We start from the raw sequence: 22,168 nt of genomic DNA, 5'->3' as shown, positions 1-22,168 counted from the left end.
TAATCGCAAATTAAAACCGTTCCCTGATAAAGTTTGACGGTTACCAAAGTAGTGAAATAAATGACCAAACTACCAAATAATACCTGCCATGAATCGCATTCACCATCGGGAGGCGCTATAATCACTCTCGTAGGAGAATTTTTCTTTCACAAATTCAAAATAAATAAAGTAATCCAACATGTGCACCTGATAGCTCCGCCCCTTCCACTACCTGAGCAAAGCTGCGGTCGTTGAGTGCGTGAAGTGTCCATTATTACACACTTCATTTTATCGGCTGAATGAGTGTATCATCCGGGTAATTTAAGTGCATTTATTATTTTTCAGTGTGTTTTCAGAGTGAATGCACTACTTACACTATTTATACTACAAAATGGCGTAGAATAGTGCATAAGTATGCGATTTGGGACGCACCTATTGTTTATTTATTTATTTATTTTTTGAAAAGTCTAATTTTACAATTTGACACATGTAAACCACTGCAGAAATGTTTTAACCAACAGGCCCATGTCATATACAGTACAGATACTTCATAAATAACCTACTATAAATTAAAAGCATTAATTGTTGCTATGATTTTTGTTTTCATAATTTTTGGAGACATAACATAAATTCCGCTTTTAAATAATAGATCACCTATAGCTTTAGTCATGAACCACGGCTGTGTTCAAAGTGACATTAATGTTTTAAAAGTGCACTATGAAGGGAAAGCAATTGTAAACATGAAGATCGCTAAAACTGAACTGTAAAAATACTTTGAAAGCAAATTACACCTAAGAGTGATGACCTTAGAGTCCAAATTTAAATGTTAGAATGTTCTAAACGAATAGGGCATAGGGGGGCTAACTGGGAATAGAACACAGCCAGGAACTATGTTTCTAACTACAGCTCCAGAGTTGTAGTCGCGAGCATTAAAATTTGCAACACAGTTTGCGAATGTTCACTGAAACGATGGGAAATGCCAAATCAGCAAACTATGTTTGTAACAACACAACTTGCTACCTTAATTGGCTAACGATGGTTTTCGGAAACGCACGCTTAGGTGGTTGCTATCCTATGACTAGGGAGTGTTAGGCAAGTGATAGGGTGTTTGTTTCACTGGTGGTTACTAGAGTGTTGAATGCATGTTGCATTTTTAGCGTTACTGTTTAAGTATACTTAGCTATCATTATTAGCATGTAACTATTCGCTGTTTATATGAATATTAAGTGGTGTATTTTGGGTCTGTTATGTGTTCATTGTTATGTGGTTACTAGATGAATGGATAGATTTGAAGTAGTACATGCTGTTAGGCTTTAATGGGTGGTTGCTTTGTATTTGCGATGATCATCTGGGTGGTTGCTAGTCGTTTACTAGCCACATTTGAGATATTTATCTCAGAAAAAAAAAGTTTAAGTTGTAAATAAGTATCCTACTCAATCAAACATGTTATTGTTGAAGAGCATTAGCAACCTTTGACTATTAGTGTTAGCCTTTAGCTAAGCTAATCTGCTTTTATCATTTCTTGTTGCTATGTGTTTCTTTCTTTTCTTATCTTCACTCTTTCTGTTGAGCTTCTTCTACTCTTTCAGCTCTGGCAGCTGCTAATGGGAGCAGTGGGGCTTTTCTTTTGAAAGGTGGTCAGCTAATGATGGTGAGAGAGGGAATAGTTAATTATCAGTCACTAGGCTAGTGCTAACCCCAGAAGATAGCGAAATGAAGCCGTGATTCAATTAAAGTGCTCCACAGCGTCTGCTACTACACAGCCATAGTGAATGCAACAGCTCAAGGGATTCACATTTCTCAGATAGCTATTCCACCCTAAAAAAGATGGTTATTGACCCAACAGACCTTAAATGAAAACTTTTCTTTGTAAAGTATGTTGTGTCTCTATTAACTAATTTTGTTTTATTGGAAAGATTGTTTCCTGCTCTATATTATAAAAGCATTTCAATACAGGATCTTTTTAGTAATGTTTAACACTCCTTTTTTTGCAAAAAGGTTTATTTTGGATCAGATTAGTCCATTAGCCTAGCTCAAAGAATTTCAGAAACGTATTTAATAATAAAGCTTGACTTATAATAAAGCTTCTGTAGATCATTGATTATTACGCTGGAATGAGAGTATAGCTCCTAGAAATATCAACTTAGAAAATAGCAAGTTTTCATTTTTGGTCAGTCTTAGTACATGATGTAATGATGGATGAGTCAAGCTTTAAATAGGGAAATTATCTAAACTCTTTTTTTACGTCTTTGTGTGAGGCGCTAATGGTCTAATCAGATTCAATGATTTATGCCAAGCTATGCTAAAGGTGCTCTCGGCAGACCCAGAGGCTGGGTAAAACTCAGATGTTTAAAGATGAATGTTCCTCGAACACTCGATGTACACAAGATAATTTTGTTTGTAATTTTGTTTAATCTCTCTCTCTCTCCGTGTTAGTATTCTGTTTGCTGACATTGAGGGCTTCACTAGTCTGGCATCTCAGTGCACTGCTCAGGAGCTGGTCATGACTCTAAACGAGCTCTTCGCCCGCTTTGACAAACTAGCATCGGTAAGAATGACTATTTTTCAGCTTGATCACTCTGAATTGAAACTGAATAATTTTTTCACTGTTGTGATGCAATGAAATCTATATTTGTGACCACAAAGCCAGAAATTAAGGGTCAAATAAAGTTCCAAATTAAGTCCTTAGCTAATCAAGTTTTTAATATATGTACTATATTAAATTTACAAAGATAAATGGTAAAATAAATAAATTTTCTTCTTGGAACATAATCTTTACTTAATATTCTGATGACTTTTGGCATAAAAGCAAAAGTCGATGGCCAGGGTCACAGTTTAGTGATGCATGAATGATCAGTACTCAAATTGCTTGCAAATATTTTAGACCCCATTTACACTTGCATTTAGCATTGTCCACTTGTGATTGGATTTATATAAAAAAAAAAACACACATCTTAAAGAGCCCCTATTATGCATTATTAAAGGTAATCTTTTGGTTTTGAGGGTCTTCAACATCAGTCGATATGCATGCAATGTCAAAAAACACTTTCAATCTCTTATAATATGCATTTATTTTTACCTAATTATCCCAACAACTCCCATATGATTTGTTCAGCAATTCATTTGTTTCCAAACCCCTCCTTAGTGCGATGCTAATCTGTGCTGATTGGTCTGATGACCTAGTCTATTGTGATTGGTCAACTGCGTTCAGTGTTAAACAGAGAAAATTGGCCACCACGGATTATTAACAATTTTGAAGTAGTCAGAGTGCAGAGTGTATGTGTGCACCCAATGCAGGAGTGCATTAAAGCAGTGCAGTTTAACACCAGCATATTGCTCTATTCTTAATCATAAGTAAAAACAGTGACACACATTCAGTATTAATGCACACAGTGGCAAAAGCTGAACTATTCTGAAACCTGACTGCAGCACGAGTGTAGGAACAGCTGACGGTGGCCATAGCAATGACAATCGGCAGGGAATTGTGAGCTCACAAACTGCGTAAATAAAGCTGCACACGTCGTGTTTTCAACGTGGTTTTAGATGCGATATATGAATATAAAGAGTTAACCAGATATAGTACAAGCCACGTGGAGCAGTTACAAGTAACAAAACACAATTAAATACATATTTTGCAAGCTTGAGAAAACAAGGAGGCAATCATTTTAATCGCACTTAAGTTACTTACACTTGTGAAATAGAGAAAGGAACTGATCCATGAACTGTGTGCTGTAAAGTTCCTGTTAAGCTCTGACAAAGTCCCATACATCAATAGTTTTTCCTGATCTTTCCGTTAACAAATGGCCAATGAATCTCCCATTGTAAGGGTGCAGATTAATGAAGCACTCGTCAGAAAAATGACAAGGCTGGGGCTATTATGCAGAGCTATTTTAGCAAAAGTAATCGTCAACCACTGACTCCTCACAGCCTCTTTTTGGGTAGGGAAAATAACACTAACTTTCCCTCACACTTCAGAGCACAGCGTCTATTCAACTTGATTCACCCAGGATCTGCTACAGTGTTTGTCTTTCTCTTTCTACAGTGTTTGTGGGCGGGGCCGGGGGTTTAAATTTTCCCAGGTCTGCGCATGCAACAAATGGGCGGGGTTTGAGTTCCGTATCGACGTCATGCCAACATGGCTAAAAATTTGTTACCACAACAATTCATTCGAACCACTCTGATTCGACTCTTTTATAGATGAATCAATAGTTTTAAACACGGTGCACTTTCAGATTTAAGCCTTAGCTGGATATTTCACTTGAAAACAAAGAGCTGTGTTACACACTGCATGGAAGGTAATTTTTTAAAACCCATAATAGGGGCTCTTTAATATCAAGTGTAACAGGGCCATTATAAGTGAGTCGTTGAATTAATTTTGATTTGTTTAAAACGCTTATTCATTCAGCATCCTTACAAGTGACTAAGGGTGAGTCATTGAATCATCTACTCGAATGATTGGCTTAAAAACAATATTACATTCAGGAACTTAAAGAATGATAGTTATTATAAACGAGTCACTGAATCGTTTTCTCAAATGATTGATTTAAAAACAGTAATTCATTCAGGAACCTACAAAATAGCTGTTATTATAAGCGAGTCACTGAATCGTTTGCTCAAATCATTTGCTTTGCAGATTGACCAGCTTTATAGTTAACTTCTCTCTCTCTCTCTCTTTGTGTGTATGTGTGTGTGTGTGTGTGTGTGTGTGTGTGTGTGTGTGTGTGTGTGTGCAGGAGAACCACTGCTTGCGGATCAAGATTCTAGGGGATTGTTATTACTGTGTGTCTGGTTTGCCAGAGCCCAGAGCAGATCACGCTCACTGCTGTGTGGAGATGGGGGTCGACATGATCGAAGCCATTTCGTGAGTCTCGCTTTGCTGTCCGTTCATGTACATGCCTTAAAACCAGCAGTAAAAGTGTAGTATGGTTTTTATCAAACATTAGAAAGTGGATAGGAAAATATAACCTAAGTCCTCTTAAGGCTAGTGATTTCACTCGGCGACCATCTTTGAAACTCCTCTCGGGCAGTATGCTCAGGCATTCTTGGGGAAAACATCAAATTCTCCTAGACTGTTTGCCAAGCTTACGATTACATTACATTTTTGTAATCACCAATATAATTAAGCAACAATTGTCTCATAAGTTTAGTTTCTAAACGTGTGAATCAAACAAAATCTGCATATTTCAGGTTGCCCAAGTTAATGCTAGATCGAAAGGAACGAGATCACGACACCAACCTCATTTATGGCCGTTCTACACATTATTGCACTCTGAATAATGATCTTCTGATCGTGTTGCTCTTTTGAAGTAATTCACAACTTGGTCTTGATGCCAAATCTCCTCCAGAAATGACAGCGACTCTTTGTTTACAAGTTTGTGGGTGTACAAGTAGTTGCTGTCATGTGATGTGTGTTTGACAGGATAGACTGTACCATGTGTTCGTTTCATACAGGTTACAAAACCAAGTAAACTTGGTTTATTTATTTATCTGGATATATTTCTTATGTCTGTGAAGCAAGTATTCTCTGAGATTCCAGCGTTTGTTGACCACAAAAACTGTCGTAAAAGCACACATCTGGTCCAAGCTTCTCCGTCAGTCTATAGCGATCGATGATTGGCTGCTGTACCAACAGGCGGGGCTTCATTCACCATATTGACCGTTACGCTTTTCCCCATTCAGAATTATACGAGTGACATGTCTTGTGTATTCTATAGTCTTTGATATAACTTTCTTCTTAGCTAAAAACAAATAATAATATCATACAATTTTGCCAGGATATACAGGCAGTGACATCTCTAATAGTGTAACAATAGTTTATATGTCAAAAAATTACAGTGCAGAATTGATAGATTCCTCAAAATTAATTATTTTAAATGTGAATTCTTTGCAATTATCCTTCAAACAAGAAGATTTTTGTATAGTAATAAAATATAATAACATTTACTGTTCACTCTTTCTTTTATATAGTTTGTGTACATGTCAGATACAGTGTGTCATTTCATTTTAACATGAATATATTCGGTTGAATGATGATGGAATATTATTTGATTCATATTCTTTCCTTTCATGTTTATAAAATGTATCTGAAACATTAAAGTAGACACTTAAAAGATTCAAATCTGTAAATCTTTTGTTGATTAAAAGGCTGAAATAAAATTTAATTTAATTTTAAAAACTGGGCTGAATATCAGAATTGTTACCTAACCAACTAGTTTTTTTAATAATAATAATAAAAAAAGAAGTTAAATACAGTAGATTATTATACAAATACAGCTTGCTTGCCGGCCGCTAGCTCTCTGCAACTCTCACATGGTCGCCCACTAAAGCTAAGCAGAGCTACGCCCGGTCAGTATCTGGATGGGAGACCACATGAGAAAGCTAGGTTGCTGCTGGAAGTGGTGTTAGTGAGACAACAGATGCCCCAGTTTATATTGATGAGGGCTCTTTACTGTCCAGTGAGCGCCGTCTTTCAGATGAGATTATAAAATGAGGTCCTGACTCTCTGCGGTCGTAAAATATCCCAGAATGTCTTTTGAAAAAGAGTAGTGGTTTAACCCCGGCATCCAGAACAAATTTGCCCGCTGGCCTCTGTCCCTCATGGCCTCCTTACCATTCCCATATTATAATTGGCTTAATAACAGTGTCTCCTCTATACCAATCAGCTGGTGTGTGGTGTGCGGTCTGGAGCAATATGGCTGCCATCGCATCATCCAGGTGGATGCTGCACACTGGGGTTGGATGAGGAGATCCCCCAGAAATGTGTAAAGCGCTTTGAGTGTCTAGAAAAACACTATATAAATGTAAAGAATTATTATTATTATTATTATTATTATTATTAGCTTATAAAAAAGAGATAGGTGATATGAAAATGATTCAGATTTATAGTCAAATAAGTGAAGTTTATTTATAAACTAATTTTGAGAGGATCACTTGCTTCTGATTGATCACAACTGGTCCCGCATCAGCTCATGATTGATTCACCAATCAGATGATTCCTAACTTTCTATAAATAACCAGAGTTTTCTTATCTTAATATCTTTCCAGATGGGCGACACGGTGGCCCAGTGATTAGCACTGTTGCCTCACAATAAGAATGTCTCTGGTTAAAGTCCCAAACAAGCTTTATTATCAATCATCAGCTAAGTGTGAACTCTTAAAATGGCCAGTGTCAAAACAGTATTATTTTATAATAAATTTTTATTAATAACTACTTTTTTATCAATTCCAATAATTGCTGCCAGGTTTGTTATAGTGAAATAAAACCATTACAATCTGTCAAAGTCAAGAAATATTTACTTTATTGAAATAAAGCTAAATATAAATGATATAAAATATGGATATTAGATGAAAAATGTGGGCTTATCAAATAAAAAATTCTCAAATTATATTAAATTAAATTTGTTTTTAAATTATTATTATTATTATTATTATTATTATTATTATTATTATTATTATATTTAAAGCTAAATGTAAAATGTAAAAATGTAATCTCATGGCAACAATGAAAATTTCTAGAATTTAAAATAAAATAGAATTTAAGTAAAATTTATTAAACTCTATATTTTTTTCGAATTAAAATTAACTAGAGTTTAAATAAATCATTGATAAGTTTTATAATTGTATAAATATAGTAGCATGACTGATTTTTGTGTGTCATATTTTCTGTTTTGGCTGTAGTCTGGTGCGAGAGGTGACGGGGGTGAACGTGAACATGCGGGTGGGTATTCACAGCGGCCGCGTTCACTGTGGTGTTCTTGGATTGAGAAAATGGCAATTCGACGTGTGGTCCAACGACGTAACACTCGCCAACCACATGGAGGCTGGAGGCAAAGCTGGGTACGCTTACAAACACACTTCATACAGCTGAAGTTAAATGATTAGCCCTCCTGTGACTTATTTTTCTTTTCTTTTTCAAACATTTCCCAAATAAAGGAAATTTTCACAGTATTTCCTATCACATGTTTTCTTCTGGAGAAAGTCTTGTTTGTTTAATTTCGACTAGAGTAAAAGCAAAGTATTTTTTTGAAAAAACATTTTAAGGTCAAAATTATTAGCCCCCTTAAGCAATATATATTTTTTCGATAGTCTACAGAACAAACCACTGTTATACAATAGCTTGCCTAATTACCTCAATATGCCTAAATAACCTAGTTAAGCCTTTAAATGGCACTTTAAGCTGAATACTAGTATACTGAAAAATACTGTGTACTGTCATCATGGCAAAGATAATAGAAATTAGTCATTAGAAATGAGTTATTAAAACTATTATGTTTACAAATGTGTTAAAAAGAAATTGGGGGACAAATATACAGGGGGGCTAATAATCCAGGAGGGCTAATAATTCTTCACAAAAACACACAAGCTGACCCTGCTGTCATTTCTCAGGAGGATCCACATCACTAAAGCCACTCTACAGTACCTGAATGGAGACTATGAGGTGGAGCCAGGTTTCGGAGGGGAGAGAAACGCATACCTGAAGGAGAATAGCATTGAGACATTCCTCGTGCTGGGCTGCAGTCAGAAGAGGGTCAGTCAGATTGAGTTCATGATCAAACATTTTAAAAGACGCTCGCGCTTTAACCTTTACCTTCTTCAAATGCCACCGACTACACACGTCACTGCTATCAGTGGATATATTCTTGTAGATATTTTCTATTCTGCAAAACATTTATTCATTTTCTAAACTTAATACAGATCAGATTTTTTTATTTAATTTAATTAATTCAGGAAAGTATTTCATTGAATGTTTAATTTAAAAGTATTTCTTAATTTGATCAAATAAATAGCAAATTTTTATACTGCACATCTTAATTTTGAAAAATCTTTTGAAGCGAGTTTTGTTGCACCGTTGTAAAACTCCTTTGCATCTATTTACAAGCATCATGTCAAAATACTGTACTTCTGATCATTTTTAATATTATTTATATTTTTAGTTATTTGTTAATATAGAAATTTTCTATTATGCAAAACATTTATAATCTTAATACAAATCAGATTATTTTCTATTTAATATAATTAATCAAGAAAATATTAAATTAATTTAGAAAATTTTATTTAAATCTTTTGTAACATAAAAAAATCTTAATTTAAATCCCAAACATTTAATTTATATTTTTTCTAATTATGTGGTTTGCCTTTTGAGTTTAGTTTCTTTTTAATTATCTAGATAGACTAAATCTGACAGGAACAAATTTTAGTGTCATGATCTTTTACTTATATCTACTGTATCAAAGACTGACCATGAAAATTCCTTTAAATCTTATTGCAAGCATTATGTCAAAATACTGTACTTCTCTACTGTACTGTACTAAGACTATGTACTTTGTTATTTATTATAGATATTTTCTATTCTGCAAAACATTTATATTCTAAACTTAATATCGATCAGATTTTTTTCATCAAGGAAAATGTTGAATTAATTTAGCAATATTTAATTACTTTTTGTTTTTAATTGATTGAATAAATGGCTATTTGTTATACAGCACATCATCATTTTGAAAATGGCAGGATTCATTTGAAACATTTTAAGTTATGAATTTAAAATTCCTCATTTTTCAAATGTTTTTATTTTTTGCAAGTTATTGATTAGTCTTTTGAGTTTAGTTTTATTTTAGTTACCTAGTTAGACTTAGTTAAATCTGACAGGAAAACATTAGGTATCATAAATGCCATTTTTATTTATATTTAGCAAAGACTTCTGTTGCATTGTAGAGAATTCCTTTAAATATAATTAAAAGCATCATGTCAAAATACTCTACTTCTGATAGGTGTTTTTACTCATTTATTGCATTTATTTATTTGCAGTGCAGAATCTGTAATGATGATTTATTGGTTATGGGCCATAACATGAAAATCATTTCAATACTCGCACACACTGTATAATACTCTACCGCGTTACATTACTGTACAATACAGTGTTTGTAAATATATTCTGTCATAACATGAAAGTCAAATTAATATCAATGCATCTGATTCTTGACCACTGTGTATTGCTTGTGCCCCTGTTTGTTTTAGAAAGACGAGAAGGCCATGATGGCCAAGATGCAGCGCACGAGGACCAACTCTAATGAAGCTCTGGTGCCGCGGTGGGTGCCTGACAGATCCTTCTCCAGGACTAAAGACTCCAAAGTCTTCAGACAGATGGTGAGAGCCATGCAAGCCATCCCATGCTCAATCTGACATGAGTTTTAACCTGAGGTCCATTCAGATCTCCCGATTCTGATTCTCAAATCAATTCTATTCCTAATTCAGTGCAAATAGATTCAAAATGCTGTTGATATTGCAAAAAAAAAAAAAATCAGTGAACGTTTTATTTCAAGTGCAGAGGTTAATAAAAACAGAGTCCACCTCTCCATTTCTGAGCCTTAATAGTTTATAAATTTTTTTATTAAACACATAGCTGACAGAAATCAAAACAGCCGATGGAGTATACACTACTCTGCATATTATTCACAACAGACAAACACTGACAGAAATAAAACCAGCTGGTTAACACATATACTAAACTACGTATTCATTCACAGGACTGCACCAAACAGTCTAAAACCACTGCATGATAGACGAGTAAATACATATGAATGTGGATGTAAGTATATTGATGTGAACGTATTCACTGATGGTCAAGGTGATTCGGATGAGCCTATGTTATTCAGCGGTTGTCTCGGAATAACATATCAATGAATGTCACGACTGATCAATCAGAATCGAGTATTCCAGCTGTGTAAGAAGTAAGGCATAATGTACATCCGGCTGGTTTTCACACTGCAAATCAGGTTTATATAAGACTAAAGGGCTTTATTTTGCGAATGCAACTTCATGTACATTATCCTGCTTATTACATTGCAGGATGCTTTACACCAATGGTACTTTAGGTTAGGCTTGATCCAGCCTATTTTCTTGCTTTTTGTCAGCTTTACGTCTTATTAGAGTTAGTAACTACGGATCAATGTTTTGTCTAATTGTATAGTTTTGTGTAAATCATAGGTCTCCAACTCAATTCCTGGAGGGCCGCAACTCTTCACAGTTTAGCTTCAACCGCCTCAATCTCACACCTGCTTAATAGTCTCTAGTAGTCTTGAACACCTTGATAAGTTGGATCAGCTGTGTTTGACTAAGGTTGGAGCAAAACTGTGCAGAGCTGCGGCCCTCCAGGAATTGAGTTTGAGACCTATGATTTACACAAAACTAAACAATTAGACACCAAACATTGATCTGAGTCCTAGTTACTAGCTCCAGTAGACTGGATGAAGCCTAACCTACATTTGATTATATTAAGTTATTTAGTTGCAAGATGCCAACTATTTCAATTCAATTCAATTCACCTTTATTTGTATAGCGCTTATACAATGTAGATTGTGTCAAAGCAGCTTCACATAAAAGGTCACAGTAAATAGGAACAGTGTAGTTCAGTTTGTAGTGTTTAAGTTAGTTCAGTTTAGCTCAGTTCAGTGTGGTTTAATAATCACTACTGAGAGTCCAAATACTGAAGAGCAAATCCAACGATGCGCAGCTCTATAGATCCCGAAACATGCAAGCCAGTGGCGACAGCGGAGAGGGGAAAAAAAACTTCACTAAAGGCGGAAGTGAAGAAAAAAAAACCTTGAGAGAAACCAGGCTCAGTTGGGCACGACCATTTTAATTTCTCCGCTGGCCAAACGTCTTGTGCAGAGCTGTAGTCTCAGTGGCGGAGGCTGGAAGCTGGCCTCAGCGAAGACTCATCTGTCTCTGGAGCGTCACAGGAATCAGTCTCATGTTCTCCACTCCTCCATGACCATCACAGTAGCTGCTCAGGCTTCGGCCAGGTCCAGGATATAAAAACCTTGGGATCATCTCGTCGTTGGTCTTGGATCGAATCAGTGACTCTGCATAGTCTGAGGGCCTCGGGAAGAGTATCCCCAGGTGGAAATGGAGAATAAAGAAAATAATTAGCGTAGCTGATGTTCACAGTGTATATCAACAAGATGCATAACCTGTGTGGAAGCCCCCAAGTGGTGCACTAAGTGTATGCTTTACTGAACAGATAAGTCTTTAATCTAGTTTTAAATTGGGAGAGTGTGTCTGAGCCTCGGACGTTATCAGGAAGGCTATTCCAGAGTTTAGGAGCTATAAATGAGAAGGCTCGACCTCCTTTACTCGACTTTGCTATTCTAGGTACTACCAGAAGCCCTGAGTTTTGAGACCTTAAAGAGCGAGTTGGATTGTAGCGAGACAGAAGATTGGTTAGATAAACAGGAGCTAGATTATTTAGAGCTGTATATGTAAGAAGCAATAGTATAGCAATAGCAACTAGTATAGTATGTCCTGAAAAGTCCACACTTTTAATAGTTCACATAGAAATTTTAATTCTGTTGTTAATTACTCACTCTGATGTTGTTTCAATCCCCTTCAGAACACAGATTAAAATACTTTAGATAAAATCCAAGAGCTCTCTGGATTTGTGTCTGAAGATAAACCAGGGTCCCAGGGCATTGAATACACGAGAGTAAATTAATTATTAATAATAATATATTCATCTCTGAGTGAACTAATCCTTTAAAAAAATATTTACCTGAAAATTTTTTTGTTTCATTTCTCCCCTCCTACACTAATTTCAGATCTTTATGATCATTGCTGACTTGCATATGTTGCTTCTCTTCACACAGGGCATTGATGAAACCTCCAGCAAAGACAAGTGAGTTGTTTATTCTTGTCTTTGTCTGGGAGTAAATGCATCATATTAGGCTCCTCCAACTGTTGTTCTGCTCTCAAACGCAGCCGTGGTGCTCAGGAGGCGCTGAACCCCGAGGATGAGGTGGATGAGTTTTTGGGTCGTGCCATTGATGCTCGCAGTATTGACCAGCTCCGCAAAGACCACGTCAAGAAGTTTCTCCTCACCTTCCAAACCTCCAGCCTGGAGAAGAAGGTCAGACTCTAGCTGTCCTTCAGCTTGCCGTCCAGATCTTTACACCCTTTCCAGAATTATGTAGTAGAGCTGATCTTCTAGCTGATGAACCTGACAGATGAGTCGTCCAGTAGGGCTGCATGATTAATTACATTTTTATCTTGATAACGATATTTGTGAACCACGATCAGCCGTTTTTTAAGGATTGTACTGTGTCACAAGCATGTATGTTTTCCATATGCATTACTAAACCAGAAAATATTTGTTGGCAAAATGAGTTGGCTCGTTTAAAAGTACACATTTCGAGCTGTTTGCAGGTATGTCTCTTGTGTCTGTGAAGCAATTATTTTTTTTCCGAAGCTTTTACCAGTCATGTTGACAAGACACAGAAAGTTTCCCTTTAACATGGTTTGACATCGATTTCAATTTTTATTGATCCTCAGTTTAAAATCCAATTCAAATAGTAATTTTGATTTCCAACCCTAGTGCAGTTGAGGATCCAAATGCAGTTTATTAAACAGAAAATGGTCAGGCAGGCAAAGGTCAAACGAGTATAAACATTATCATAGAGGTAATCTAGAAGCGTAGTCAAAGTCACAGGCGACTGGTCAGTACAGGTGGCAAAGAATCAATATCAATGCTAAAATAAGGCAGGGATCGAAACACGGAAAGACTAGACAAAGAAACGCTTTGTGATGTTACAGAAAACAAGACTCAGCAGTGTGTGTGAAAATGAGAGGTGTCTTTATAGTCCAGGTAGTCATTGATTACGAGTTTCAGCTGTGTGTGTGTGTCCAGATTATTGTTGATTGGCGCACAGCATCATGGTAGTTGTAGTTCATGTGGTGGCAGATGTGTAGTTCTCCAGCGATCTACATATTATACTTTGAACCAACTTACTGTAATTTGTTACAGCTAAATTTGTAGTTTTTTTCACAAAGTATAATTTAACTTTGGTTAAAACGTTTAAATGTAATTTATCCTAAATTTAAAAAATATATATTGTGGTCAAGAAAAAAATGACATTCCCACCAAAGTAAAAAATCTTGTTACTAAATAGACCACAGTTATTATTATTATTTTTTGCTTTTAGATAAATCTTTTTTACCCTTATATTTTTGCTTTGGCCAACCTAAAAAGTACTGTAATTTGTTACAGCTAAATGTATAACTTTCATTCATTCATTTTCCTTAGGCTTAGTCCCCTATATATCAGGGATCGCCACAGTGGAATAAACTGCCAACTACTGTTTTATGCAGCGGATACCCTTCCAGCTGCAACCCAGTACTGGGAAACACCGTTACACTCTCACATTCACACACACACTCATACACAACGGCCAATTTAGTTTATTCAATTCACCTATAGCGCATGCCATCAAATTGTGGTAGTCATAGGCTAGATTGCTGGTGATCGTGTCACCTAGCACATGTTCTGTTCCTGTTTATTTTTTCTGTATTTGTGGCTGTGAAGATTAAAAAGAAAACACATGCGAATAAAGTTCCTAAACAAAGGAATACTCATCATTATTAATCATGATTATCATTGTTCTGTGATTATGCAGCCCTACTCTCCAGTTCCTTGTTTGAATACAAAAGATGGAGAAAAGTGGAAGATTGAATTCTTTTTGGAGTTGTCTTTGGAGACTTTTTAGCCAGTTCAGTTGGGCAGTTCAGGGTAGTTGTTAACACAAGAATTTGGCTCTAAACCTAAAGGCTGAATAATATTTCTGCGTCGAGTGATTGCTGTAACCCGCATGCCTTGCATGTAGCAATGCATTTATACTTCTGCATTCTGATTGTGTTGCTCTGCAATAACACTTTAGGAACTCTAGCTAGCAGTAGGGTTTCTATGTTCCTCTGTGTCGAGTGTCTTTGCGGGTGATTTGTTTACATTGGAAATACTTGTAATGATAACTTACTGTACAAGTATCTCAGACTCACTCATTCAGAGGCAGGAACTGGCAGACGTGCAACAACTTTAATCAGTTGAAATGAAAGCTATCCTCCATACACCTTTTTTGTTTGCAAATAATAACCTACATTTTCACTTGTTGGACCATGAAACCCCCTTTTTCAGTTCAAGTCTACCTCAGAATTTAAAAAAATGCTCTAAGATGGGTGTGGAGCTCTGCGAGCAGATGGAAAAGTAGGCGTGGCCGGCAGAGCAGGGGGAAAAAAGGGGAGCAAACAACTGTTGTCAGTTGGCTCACAAAATGAGACACAAACCGTGAGGAGAGCCATGATTTTATAGTTTACAAAATTAAAATGCAAATAAATAAACAGTGAGTAATTTAATGTCCTGCTGCATTTGTATTCGTAATTTCTATACACATAACCCAATTTGTTATATCAATCATAAAGTAATCATATTTATATAAACACTGTAATGAGGAGGACTTCTCTCCTCCTGAATCCCCGGGTCTGAATGCAGACACAGTGGATAGCAGTGCAGCAGGTCTCTTGCCCTGTCTATTCCAACCTTTAACCCTGCCGGTAATCTGGAGGATTTTAAACATATGGTGAGCACAGCAGCACAGGTATAGGTGATGTGTCTGAATGGTAACAAACTCAACTGATAAAAGTTCACCATTCTCCAATTTTCTTACAGCTCTCTTGACAAAAATGCTTGCTGCAAACCTGACCCTGACAGAATCATGGGGGAAAACATGCAACAAACCGCGTGGATCATGGAAGCAAACACATACAATCTGTGCCGTCCACGGACGCGGTCTCACCCAGCCATTTGGACTCACAGCCCAGCAGATCTGCCTTTCCTTTGGAAAGCATGTGCTCTCATGAATAATTAAGAAGCAGGGTCTTCTTATAGGATAAGAAAACTCCATTATGAATAATAATGAGAAACTGACACAACATCACTCCACTAGCAGATTCACGCTACGTCATCGATTTTGATCCCGCACCAATAATGATTTTAAACCCGGAAGTTGAAATTAGCTGACAAAAGCTAAAAATTATCCATTTTCCCTACAATTAAAGCTGTTAAAATCTCAAAAAAGTACTCCAGGTTGTCTTGAACCTTTAATTTATTTTTAATATATATGTCTGTTTGAGGGTGGTCTTAGCAATCAAAAATATCATTCAGCATTCATGCTTGTCACAGATTGGTCAATTCTGACATCTTTTCTTGTCTGTTTTCTAGTATGCTAAGAAGGTAGATGATCGTTTTGGTGGTTACGTGGCCTGTACACTTCTGGTCTTCTGTTTCATCTCTTTTATTCAGATCGTCGTATTCCCTCAGTGAGTGATCAGCATACACACTCACAAACACACACACAAACACAAACATGTCTGTTTTGTGAATTGTGGAAGATTGTCCATAGGTTTCCATTGTTTTATACTGTGCAAACCATATTTTCTATCACTCTACCACAGTCCTATCCCTAAACTCAGCCCTCACAGGAAACTGTGTGCATTTATACTTTCTGAAAAATGATTTATAAGCATTTTGAAAAAATGGTCTTCATAAGTCACATTCTCCTTGTAACACCTGTGCCATACTCATGTCATCATGCACATTTGTGTGCTCATATGTTATAAACACACACACACACACACACACATGATCATATACTGTACATACACTGACAAACACATACAAACACATGCCAGATGCACATCTAAAATATGATGGATAAGTTTGTGGATATGTAAAGGTATGGTCACTTTTATGTTGCTCTGTAAAATTAGCTTTTGTTTCTGTGGCCACATACACATTGTATTTAAATTCAGCTGTCAGTTCACCTTTTAGTCATTAATCCTGTTCTGTAAACACAAAGTTCTTAATTTACAGGGGCAAAAGCATTCTACAACTGAATTAACTAAAATACTTCCAATCTCATTAAAAAAAATGATAATAATAATTTGTAAAAATGGCAACTCTTCAATCAAACACTTTTCTTCTAGTCTATCCAAAAATAAATAAATAAAGAAACAATGCATTTGTTTGGTTTAAATTATGAGTTCTTACATACATGACAAGTCTTTGGCTGCTGTAATGCCAATTTTGGTCAAGAAATAGTGGATACCAATGCACAGAACATCAAAATTTTGTTATTGTAAAACAGTGTATCAATTATTGCACTAAAAAATTATACTTTAATTTTTTTTTTTTAAATCACTGTAATTTGTGACAGCTAAAATTTAAAAAATAACTTTGGTTAAAATTTAAAACTTTAAATCCTAAATTAAAAAAAAGAAGTTATTGTGGTCAAGAAAAAAATTACTTTCGCACAAAGTAAGCATATTGTGTACTATATAGACCACAGTTTATCTTGTTTACCCTTTCAACAAAGTATAGTTTTGCTTTGGACCAACCTAAAAAAAGTACTGTTATTTGTTACAGCTTTGCTCAAATTATAGTTTGGACTTGGTTGAAAATTAAAATATTAATCTAAATATTTACAAAAAAACATTCTCTCAAAGGTAAAATATTGTTTTTAGAGAACACAGATTAACTGAATTACTTATTTTCAACATGTGAGCTAAATTTGAAAAATGAAAATGGCTGGTTTAAAGTAAAAATACAAATGCTTTTAATTTTTCCTAGCGTGATTTTTTTTTTTAGGATTGAATAAAATAAAGCAGGTTAAAATTAGAAACCATATTTTTCACTTAATCCAATATAAAAATGTACTTTGAATGAAAGATACGGTAGTTTTAGGAAGAGGAGTTCACAAATTCTTTTATTTAGCTGAGATCCAGCATCTAAGAATCTGCCAAAGGATGTTATTAGTTGTTTGCTTTTCTTTTTTTGGATCTCCATTACTGGACTGTTTCAACAACACAAGTATGAGAAGGGTTTCTGCCCTCATAAGTGTTTGAGAAGCAAATGTAACAAAAATGCTATTTACACCAAGCACAAATAGCGGTAAGTACTACTTACACCAAGTATAAATAATGTCAGATAGGATTTAATGCAGTGTACAAATAGTAACTGCTAGTATCCATGACAAAAAAGTTAGTTATTTATATATTATTTAGCGTATCCACAAATAACTCACAACAACAAGAAGTCAAAATGACTTCGAAGGCAGCAGAATTAACACATTAGAAGCACATTAGAATAGATTTCTCAATAGAGGTTTATTTTATTGAAATGAAAAATTTGAGTCAGCTTTGTACGAATTACATGAGAACCAATAATTAATTCGACCCTTACACTGATGTTGTATTTTTTTTTTGACATTTACAGTTCAGTTATCTAAATAAAAAATGTACAGCTTTTCCAAAAGAATTTGATGTGTTAAAACTTTAATGTGCATCCATGAACATAAAATTAGAAAATTCACAAAATTTTAAGAATTAGTGTTTAAAGCAGCCCAACACAATTGGAACAGGTGCACACAGTCACACACAAACCCTCCCATTTTCTTATGGGCAAGGCCGACAAAATCTGTGAACATTTTTTGCTTTTTTATAAAACGGAATGATTTTGAGTGTATAGTAACTAAAAGCATAATACATCAAAAAAATCTTTGTAACATTTATTTAAGCCAGGGGTGGGAAACCTTTTTTCTATCAAGGGCCATTTACATTTTTGTTTCATCGTTTAGGGGCCATACTAAATTATTCAACATACTGTATATATATATATATATATATATATATATATATATATATATATATATATATATATCACTAACCTCTCTAACGCCATGATTGGAACTGCTTCTCTGTGGCAAGGCCACTTAACTTTTCAAAAAGTAATCCAAAACTTGTACAAATAACATGCTCTCTGTCGGAATGCTGTTTTGTGAAAGCTGCTTGTTGGGTACCCAAACTCTGTCAAAGAGTGTTTAGTTTATACAAGCACATTTGTCCTTGCAGTTCATTGAGTTTAGCATGCTTAGAGTTGTAATGACGCTCGAGATTGGATTTTTTTCATCACTTTAAGTGCATCCCCACTGATTAGGCACACTGGGTTGCCTTTGACTTCAACAAAAAAATAACCGCTTGTCCATTTTTCTTGAAAAGCGCGACATTCTGCATCTACTTTTCTTGCCTTTTACCATGATTATCAGTGATGAGAACCTCAAAGGCAGAAACGTTACTCTGACTTAGGGACGTATGTTTTTTACTTTATTATATAGTATCTATAATATTATGTTATAGATTTCCTACCCCTGATTTAAGGTTTAAAATGCAAATCCAGTTAGATCCTCTGGTAAACAAAGTAAAGGCTCGTACACACCGGGACGCTTTTCGTTTGCGTTTATAGTCAGCATTTTTCGAGACGCTTTTCCACATTCAAACCCAAGCGATTTTTACTACTGTCAAGCAGAAGAGTATGCAAAATCACTCTGTGACGTTAGATGGTGCTACATAACTTTAAGCTTCTGACATCCGCTTGCAACACAGAAGAAGAAAACAGAAAGTTAACATGCTTGTTGGTAAAGTGACTGGCAGTTCGAACAAGCATGGATGGTTCAGGTTGCAGCTCCAGCTCCAGCGATGAAGAAATGATTATTGTTCACCAGAGCAATAAGCAGCTCCACGTTCATATCGCCTCTGGGCTTCTTCTTCAATGTGCGCTTGCATTGACAGTTTTGCGCTTGAGCGCCTCCAAGTGCTGTTTACTTCAGCAGCTCCGTGCACGTGAACAAAAGTGCCAATTTGATTGGTAGAGAAGGTTTTGACACGGCGCGCCAAAACAAAAAAAACAAGCATGAGGCGTTTCTTTAAAGATGACGTTTTTACACCTGGCGTTTTGCACGATCACATCGCGGCCTTTATTTAGTCATGAGGCATTAAACGGCGACAGAAAACGCAAGCAAAATGCGCCCCACTGTGAACGGGCCTTATGGCTCATATATCTACTAAAAGAAAAGATTATTTTACAAACTTTATTATGCATAAAGTGTACAAACATTTGCATATTGTTCAGTATTATTATTGAAATGAATATGAAAACTGAATTAATATGTATTTACACAAATCTACGTGCGCAGATTCACTATTTTAACAGCAGAAAAAAGTAAATCAGATAGCTCTCTGCAACTCTCACATGGTCGCCCACTGAAGCTAAGAAGGGCTGCACATGACCACATGGGAAAGATAGGTTGCTGCCGGAAGTGGCGTTAGTGAGAGCAGTGCTCAACCTGCAGTCTTTGTGGGTCCTAATGCCCAAGTATATTGATGGACTCTATACTGCTCAGTGAGCGCAGTCTTTCGGATGAGACGTTAAATCGAGGTTCTAACTCTCTGTGGTCTTTAAAAACCATGATGTTCTTTGAAAAAGAGTAGTGGTTTAACCCCGGCATCCTGGCCAAACTTGCCACTGGCCTCTGTCCATCATGCCCTCCTAACCATGTCTATCATAATTGGCTACATCGCTCATGGCTTTATTCATGTCTCCTCTCCACCAATCAGCTGGTGTGTGGTCTGGCGCAATATGGCTGCCGTTATCCAGGTGCTGCATACTGGTGAGGGATGAGGATATTCCCCCCAAAAATGTATAAAGTTATTATCATTTGAAGTTTGATGACTTTTTCTAAAATGACCCCAACATTAGAAAAAAATAACTATTTTCTATTTTCATGAAGGATGTACACATACAGGGTAACAATTGTCTTAGGGGTCAATTTTAACCTGTCAGTTATAAAACCATTTTTTACACCACAAAAACTACTGGCTCACACATGCATACTACAACACACACCCTGCTTTAATCTGCTGCTTTAACTTTTATGAATGTTGTCTTGCTGAAAACAATTATACATCTATGTAGGCACCTTTAGCATTACAAAATATAAACCTTTAATTTATTAAAAAACGAGTAGAGTCCAATGATTGAACATTGATGAAATACAGCGCAGTGATGAGGGAAAAGCTACACATTTGCAGAGTTTGTGTTGAAGATGAGGTTATTTCTACATGCAAAATACATTTGAGGATACGAAATAAATTAAGGTTAAACTGAATATAAAGGGTCTTAAGACCACATAATGGTTAATGAGTCTGAATCCTCTTGTTTTTTCAACAGTACTCTGGTCATGCTGGGAATTTACATCAGTATCTTCATCATTCTTGCCAACATCCTCTTCATCTGTGCCATTTACTCCTGTGTGAAGGTAAAGTGCTCTACTAATGCTATTCCTCATTGTGTTACAATAGTTTGCTTTTATTCAGATTGACCTGTATGTTTCTGTCTCACAGCTCTTCCCTGCTGCCATGCAGACTGTGTCCAAGAAGATTGTTCAGTCTCGCACCAACAGCACACTGGTGGGAGTTTTCACCATCATCCTCGTCTTCATATCTGCCTTTGTCAATATGGTACGCAGAGCTGCCAAAACACTTCACACACAACAGTAGTGTTTCTAACACTTCGCCTAACAATCTTATTTTTTCCGTATGATCGCAAATGTTACTTTAAAGGACAATTCTGTCATTGTTTACTCACCGTTGTGTCATTCCAAACATGTATGATTTTGAATGTCTTTCATCTACAGAACAGAGAATTTCACCAAACATCCAAAGTGATGTTTTTATATGCAAAAAATAAGTGTAAACGTACAACCTAGCTGTTTGAGCAAAAATAAATCCTGACAGGATTGTTCCTTTGTTATAACTACAGCTGGATGTATATAATGTTACCTATTGTATGGCGACTTGACGAGTAAAGCCTGGTTTATACTTCTGCGTGGAGTGATTGGCGTGACCCACGGCGCACGCAATGCGCGTAGCCATGCATTTATACTTGTTTTGTTTTGTCTTGTCTGAACGCTACTTTAAATGTACAAGTGGCTCAAATTCACTCATTTTGAGGATAGAATCGGCAGACGTGCAACAACTTTAGTCCTAAGGTAAACACAAAACAAGAGTATCCATCTTGAGCTCCTTCACGGGACTCAACATTTGTAAACACTCGCTCCATCGGGCTCGCGCGGCTCTCACCTCTGCTCACAATCGTCAGCGCTACCAAGCCAACCAATCACAGAGCTTGCGCTATGCGTCGTTGCAACGTGTAGTTACATTTTTTGAGAGGTGCGTGTCAGCATTGCTGACGGCCAAGGCGAGGGCTATGCGTCCACTCGTGTGTAGCCTGCGCTTGACGCAGAAGTATAAATCAGCCTTAAGTTGATACATAGACATTAATAAGTTTGAATATTTTATTAACGCAAAGTTTTAGCAAAGAAAAACTATTCTTAGATCATACCTGTCAACATTGGGATGTGAAAATAAGGAATATGCTCACCATAATACCCCCCCCCCCTTTTTTTTTTTTTTTTAAATTCCCCAGATTACTAAATATGTTAATTTTAAATGGTTTCATTGTAAATAAACAGTT

At 36.1% G+C, this 22,168-nt stretch overlaps 1 protein-coding gene across 1 annotated transcript in view; it reads left to right on the top strand.

The window, feature by feature from the left end:
- The window catches only part of adcy6a (adenylate cyclase 6a), a 147,029-nt gene that overhangs the window by 95,063 nt on the left and 29,798 nt on the right, over window positions 1-22,168 (top strand). The window contains exons 6-15 of the mRNA XM_056448653.1: window positions 2,416-2,527; window positions 4,713-4,840; window positions 7,657-7,815; window positions 8,365-8,506; window positions 9,994-10,122; window positions 12,621-12,649; window positions 12,733-12,880; window positions 16,022-16,119; window positions 20,864-20,951; window positions 21,037-21,153. Coding sequence (XP_056304628.1) covers window positions 2,416-2,527; window positions 4,713-4,840; window positions 7,657-7,815; window positions 8,365-8,506; window positions 9,994-10,122; window positions 12,621-12,649; window positions 12,733-12,880; window positions 16,022-16,119; window positions 20,864-20,951; window positions 21,037-21,153 — 1,150 coding nt within the window. The remainder of the gene's footprint in view (window positions 1-2,415; window positions 2,528-4,712; window positions 4,841-7,656; window positions 7,816-8,364; window positions 8,507-9,993; window positions 10,123-12,620; window positions 12,650-12,732; window positions 12,881-16,021; window positions 16,120-20,863; window positions 20,952-21,036; window positions 21,154-22,168) is intronic.

The sequence above is a fragment of the Danio aesculapii genome, chromosome 23 (genome assembly GCF_903798145.1).
Source record: "Danio aesculapii chromosome 23, fDanAes4.1, whole genome shotgun sequence".
NCBI classification, from domain to species: Eukaryota; Metazoa; Chordata; class Actinopteri; order Cypriniformes; family Danionidae; genus Danio; species Danio aesculapii.
This window is presented reverse-complemented; position numbering and strand designations above follow the sequence as displayed.